Here is a 7,511-nt window from a genome sequence, read left to right as displayed (position 1 = left end):
TGCAGTCATACCATATATATATATATATATATATATATATATATATATATATATATATATATATATATATATAACTACCTTCTTTTTCTACTTTTCCTCCTCTTCCATTATCTCCTCGTCCTCCTCTGCTCCTTGCCTTCCTCTTCTTACTCCTCCTCATCTTCTATGACGGCAGTATCGTTCATTAGTAGTGGACAAAAAGATGATGATCAAGGAACTAAAAATAAATTTTCATCTTTTGGCGTTTTTATTTACAACAGAATATCTGAAAGTAATGTTTATTGAACGTTATTTTCGACCCAGTCTTTGAAGTAGGCTACCTCACTGTAGACACCAGGGTAGTTAGGACGAGCACAACCGTAGCCCCAAGACACAATCCCAGTCAAGAGGCCGCCACACGCCAAAGGTCCACCAGAATCACCCTGGCAAGCGTCCTTTCCTCCTTCGGATACTCCAGCACATATCATAGAGTCATCGATCTCGTTTTTGCCATAGGCATCACGACAATAAGCGTCCGAGACGGTGGGCACTTCAACATACTGCAGCTTTGATGGACTGTGCCCTCCCTCATTGAGGGTGCCCCAGCCTGAAACTACGCAGTCACCCATGTACTCTTTCTTGCTCTGTAACCCGATACCTTTAACCCTGTCGTTGAAATTCAGAGGCTTGGAAAATTGAAGAAGTGAAATGTCGTTGCTAATGGTAAAGCCGTTATAATCTTCATGCTGGATAATCTTGGAAAGGACAATCTTCTGCTCGGTACCGTCAACCTTGTCCAAATCGTGTTCGCCAGCCACAATCTGCGAAACAAAATTGCTAAATGAGAATGATTTCTGACTTTTGGAAAAGTCCTATATAGTTACCGTAACATTTCCTAGAGTGTACACATGTCCATACTGGAAGAGCTAAACGTTATTATCTCTCTCTCTCTCTCTCTCTCTCTCTCTCTCTCTCTCTCTCTCTCTCTCTCTCTCTCTCTCTATATATATATATATATATATATATATATATATATATATATATATATATATATATATATATATATATATATATATGACTGTGAAGTCCTACATACAACCTATATCGGCATGACAATCACAAAGCTCTCGCGACGACACTTAGCATCCGGAGCCCCAAAAAGTCACCTGCGGCAAGAGCACGGCATCGGCATCACCATCACCAGAAAAATAATAGAAGACAAAACTAAAGTCATCGATGGATGCCTCGATAATACAAGACTAAAAATCTTAGCTCTCCACACTAAGGAGAGCTAAATATCCAAGCAGTAGACGTACAAGCGCTGCCGAGCATGAGACGATCAAAGCAGACTTGCCATGCGGAGACAGGTAGATGAGATAAGCACGGAACAAGCCAATCAGCGTCGCCGCAGGTCAAGGCTGGCATAAGGGTGCCCGCACAAAGAACGCTGGTTTTCTCGCGCGAGAAACTAGGGCCGATAGGCGCCAACCAGCGCCAAGAATTACACCATATAAACAAATGTAAGAGTGCACAGAGGAAGCAAGTTCGAGCTCGTCCGCGCAGGCAGCCAGCGTCAATCAGCTTTCCGGTTTCCCCTGAACCATTCTTGCCTGCTTTCTCGCGCGAGTAGACGGCTGTTTCAGGATGGAGATCGGATTACTTATCAACAAAGTTTTTGAGAAACCATGCCTTTCCCACGGGATGTTAAATTTTCTTGAGAATGTAGTCAAAAGTATGTTGGCTCATCCTTGTGTACTCCAGAAATCATCTCGAGTCCCTTTTTAGGTTACTAAAAAGATGATGATACTCTCCATACTGGCTTCTTTTACGACTTATTTCGTGTATTCCTTCTCCTTTTTTCCAGTTCAGTTCTGCATAATTGCTCTCGAGCAATATTAACTCGTCATCAGACGATGAGCTTGACATGTTTGTTATACAGCTGATGAATCACGACTGGCTGATAAAACTGCTCTACCATGTCCCTCCCCGCGCTGATTACTAGCATTACTAGCTTCCTTTGTGCTCACCTACCAGCGCCGGTGTCACATGCCAAAGTGTGGCCCGTGACAGTGTTTAGTTGCGTCCTCTGCGCATGCACGGCCCGGGAGCGAACGAGATTATAATTATTATGTCATGCCTATAGCTATGACAGAATGTGACAAGTGATATTGTGTGAATTTAAACAATTCGATTATTTTTTTTTTAATATTACAGTAGCCATTGGTTTTCAGCATGTATCGGTGGAAAGACTAGTGCCTCACTATGGTAGAAAAAGAACCAAAGCAGAAATATCACTATTTGTTTGATATGGGTGGCCTAAAATATGCTGTGACTGAAAACAGTGTTAATATAGCTAATTTTTTAATGATACACTAAACATGGGCCTTGAAATGTTTGTCATACCTTCTCCATAATCCCGTTGGATGTTTCCATGCCATACTTTGTCACAGCAGGCCGCGGCGTCGCCTACTCCCGGATCGCGCATGCGCAGAAGACGCATCTAAACACTGTCACAACCACACTATATCACGGGACACCGGAAACCAGCGCAAGTCACAGCTGATCGGCGCTGGTTTCTGGCATGAGAAAACCACCGTTCTTTGTGCCCTCACCCTAAGCCGCGACTGGTAGGCGGGTAAAAAGCCAGCGAGACCGCACGACCTGTCATTCCTACTTCCACTACAGAAGGAACAACACCAGCTATTGAGAAAGGGACAAGAAATTAGAAATCCGGATCTAACAACAATGGCTAGATATGGTGAAGCCATCACCGCATTAAAAAAAAAGACACTTAAGATATAAGGACAATATCTAAAAAAAATCATTAATGCCGAACTGGCCATCACTTTCAACAATATATATATATATATATATATATATATATATATATATATATATATATATATATATATATATATATATATATATATATATATATATATATATATATATATATATATATATATATATATATATATATATATATATATATATATATATATATATATATATATATATATATATATATATATATATATATATATATATATATATATATATATATATATATATATATATATATATATATATATATATATATATATATATATATATCTATATCTATCTATCTATCTATCTATCTATCTATCTATCTATCTATCTATCTATATATATATATATATATATATATATATATATATATATATATATATATATATATATATCTATCTATCTATCTATCTATCTATCTATCTATCTATCTATCTATATATATATATATATATATATATATATATATATATATATATATATATATATATATATATATATATATATATATATATATATATATATATATATATATATATATATATATATATATATATATATATATATATATATATATATATATATATATATATATATATATATATATATATATATATATATATATATATATATATATATATATATATATATATATATATATATATATATATATATATATATATATATATATATATATATATATATATATATATATATATATATATATATATATATATATATATATATATATATATATATATATATATATATATATATATATATATATATATATATATATATATATATATATATATATATATATATATATATATATATATATATATATATATATATATATATATATATATATATATATATATATATATATATATATATATATATATATATATATATATATATATATATATATATATATATATATATATATATATATATATATATATATATATATATATATATATATATATATATATATAAAGGACATAAGAAAAAGAGGGAATTAGCAAGAGGCCACCAGGCCTATACGAGGCAGTCCCTGTGTTTTTAAGCTACCTAATTCCATCTATCGTCCCCATCCATGAACTTATCTAATCTTCTTTTAAAGCTCCCTATTGACTCAACCCTGACTACATGATCACCAAGTCCGTTCCACTTACCAACCACTCTGTTTGAAAACCAGTTTCTTCACATTTCTTTCTTAAACCTGAATTTTTCAAGTTTATACCCATTACTTCTGGTTCTGTCCCAGCTACTGATCCTAAGAACTCTGTTCATGCCCCCTTTGTTAAAACCCTTACACCACTTAAATACTTTTATCAGGCCTCTTCTTAACCTACGTCTCTCTAAGGAATGGAGATTGAGTTTTTTCAGTCACGATTCGTAGGGAATATTTCTCATCCCCTGTATCTTTTTATTCATCCTCCTTTGCATTGACTCCAACAGAGCTTTATTCTTCGTATAATGTGGGGGCCAGAATTGTACCGCATTGTTAAGATGTTGCCTGACCAAGCGCCAAGTATAGCTATAGTATTACTTCGAGACTTCTGCTTTTGACACTTCTAAAAATGAATCACAATACTCTATTCTCCTTATTCCTGGCCTCAATACATTGCTTCCTTGTACCGAGATCGGAGCTAACTGTGGCTCCTAAATCTTTCTGATACTTGGAACTTCGTAGTGCCTCGTTATCTATCGTGTACCTATTGCTTGGGTTATCTCTACCTACGCCCAGTACCATTCACTTGTTAATATTGAACTGCATTTGCTATCGATCTGTCTATTCTTTCATTCTATCCAAGACTGTCTGCAAGGCCATGGCATCCAAATCAGACTTAATTAATAATCTACTTATCTTTGTGTCGTCTGTAAATTTACTAATGTCACTATTAATTCCACTATCCATGTCATTAATATATACTAGAAATAATAGTGACCCTAAAACTGAACCCTGTGGCACCCCACTAACTACTTCCTCCCCACTCTGAATTGGATCCATTAATTACTACCCTCTGTTGCCTGTCGTCAAACCACGCTTTAATCCAGCCTAATATTCTACCCTCTATACCGTGCGCTCTAACCTTTTTCAAGAGCCTCTGGTGAGGTACCTTGTCAAAGGCTTTATTGAAATCTAAGTATAGAATGTCATAATTTTCACCCTTATCTGCCGCCTCATAAACCTTACTATAAAAATTCGACAAGTTTGTAAGACACGACCTTCCCTTCGTAAATCCATTTATCGTGCCGTGTTTGTCCAGGTTTTCCCTAATGTTTTTTTTGCTATTATTGATTCCATTAATTTACCCACAGTTGAAGTTAAGCTGACAGGCCTGTAATTAGACTAGGGTTTAATCTCCCTTCTTATATATGGGAACCACATTATATATATATATATATATATATATATATATATATATATATATATATATATATATATATATATATATATATATATATATATATATATATATATATATATATATAGATAGATAGATAGATAGATAGATAGATAGAGATTTTTGCGCATGAGAGAAGTCCAGCCAAGGGCGACACAATATTACAAAAAAGGCCCACTTGAGTGCTGGTTCTCGAAAGATAAGAAGGGTTAGCCAAAATTTGGGAGTAAATGTCTTGATATCTCCCTCTTAAAAGAAGTTAAGAAGGTAGGGAGTTCCAGAATTTACCAGAGAAATGTATGAATGATTGACAGTACTGGCTAATTCTTGCGTTAGAGAGTTGGATAGAATAGGGATGAGAGGAAGAAGAAACCCTTGTGCAGCGAGACTGCAGAAGGAGGGAAGGCATGCAGTTAGCAAGGTCAATAAAGTAGTTAGCGTGAAAACAGCAATAAAAGATAGAAAGAGATGCAACATTTCGGCGGTGAGAAAGAGGCTGAAGAGAGTCAGTCAGAGGAGGGGAGTTGGTGAGACGAAATGCTTTTGATTCCACCCTATCTAATAAAACTTTGTGAGTGGAATCCCTCCAAACATGCGAAAAGTACTCCATACAAAGGGCGGGTAAGGCCCTTGTACAGAGTAAGCAGTTGGAGGTGTGAGAAAAATTGGCGGAGACGCCTCAACTTCATAGATGTTTTAGCAAGAGATGTGATGTGAAGTTTCCAGTTAAGATTATAAGTAAATGACAGACAGAGGATATTCAGTTTGGAAGAGGGAGATAGTTAAGTATCATAGAAGAAGAGGGGATAGTTGCCTGGAAGGGTTGTGTCGAGTTGACAGATGGAGGAATTGAGTTTTTGAAGCACTGAAAACTACTAGATTTTTTCTGCTCCAATAGGAAATATTAGAAAGATCAGAATTCATGCATTCTGTGGCGTCCCTGCGTGATCTGTTGACTTCCTGAATGGATAGTCGTCTCTACGTCACTGCCTTTCTGTGTGTGCTGAACGCGCTAACGGAGGTGATAGTGTCTGGCATAGAAGCGTACATTCCTCATCCTTTTTCTCAACCTAAACCTTCTAAACATTGGTTTAAAACAGTCTATTGTGCTATACATGATAGAGAGGTTGCCCACAAAAGGTATTTGAGCCTTCCATCTCTTGAATCTCATACACTTTATATTTCTGCTGGGAATAATGCCAAGTTTGTTCTTCATCTTGCCAAACATTTCTTAATAGAAAGAAAATGTAAAAATCTTTCAAACTCTAACTCCCCTCGTGACTTCTGGTATCTGGTCAAAAACATGTCAAATAACTTTAATTTTTCATCTTTCCCTCCTTTATTTCATCCTGATGGCACCACCACCATCTCATGTCTCTAAAGCTGAAATCGTCCATCTTGGTTGATTCTGGATTTGTCCCTCCCTCTTCTCCTCCCTCTGACTATTCCATACCATCAATCAAAGTTTTCGTAATGATGTTTTCCATGTCCTCGCTGGCCTAAACCCTCAGAAGGCTTATGGGCCAGATGAGGTCCTAAAAATCCCTCAAACTACCGCCCTATAGCTTTGATTAATTGTTTGTCTAAAGTTTTTTTAATCTATCCTCAATCAGAAAGAAAACTTGTGATAACTTTTAATCTATCCTCAATCAGAAAAAAAAACTTGAGATAAAGTTGCAGAGAGAAAAATAAAAATCGTTGGAGTTTTGAAATCAAACCTTTGTACCAGATTATAGAAAAAACGTTTGATATGTCTAACGCGATAGCAAAAGTTTCACCGAAATCTCTAAATGAGGATAACGAAGCCAGAAGATCACCAGTAGGGCGATCTTGACGGAAGCCATACTGGCGATCAGGTAGAAGATTGTGAAGTGACATGTTTAAGAATCTTCCTATTGAGGATAGATTCAAAAACTTAAGACAATTAAGACGTTAAAGCTATAGGGCATTACTTTGAGGGATAAAAACGGTCACCCTTAGTGTAAGCAAACTTTCAGCAAGAAGGAAAGATAGAAGTCGTTAGACATAGTTGAAAGAGACAAATGGACAAATGTCTCGACACCTCTCTCTTAAAAGAAGTTATGTCGTAGGAAGATGGAAATACAGAAACATGCAGGGAACTCCAGAGTTTACCAGTGAAAGGTATGAATGATTGAGAATACTGGTTAACTCTTGTATTAGAGGGTTGGGCAGAATAGGGATGAGAGGAAGAAGAAAGCCTTGTTGAGCGAGGCCGCAGGAGGACCGGAGGCATACAGTTAGCAAGATCAATAGTGAAGTTAGCAAAAA

The 7,511-nt window shown here is 35.5% G+C and overlaps 1 protein-coding gene across 1 annotated transcript in view; it reads right to left on the bottom strand.

The window, feature by feature from the left end:
- Window positions 1-228: 228 nt before the first annotated feature.
- Window positions 229-7,511, bottom strand: part of LOC123517732 (trypsin-1-like) — a 10,728-nt gene continuing 3,445 nt past the window's right edge. The window contains exon 3 of the mRNA XM_045278137.1: window positions 229-800. Within this exon, the coding sequence (XP_045134072.1) occupies window positions 279-800 (522 nt within the window). The 3' untranslated portion in view covers window positions 229-278. The remainder of the gene's footprint in view (window positions 801-7,511) is intronic.

Source organism: Portunus trituberculatus, chromosome 42 (genome assembly GCF_017591435.1).
Source record: "Portunus trituberculatus isolate SZX2019 chromosome 42, ASM1759143v1, whole genome shotgun sequence".
NCBI lineage: Eukaryota > Metazoa > Arthropoda > Malacostraca > Decapoda > Portunidae > Portunus > Portunus trituberculatus.
The sequence above is the reverse complement of the archived record's forward strand: the minus strand, read 5'-3'. Positions and strand labels throughout refer to the sequence as shown.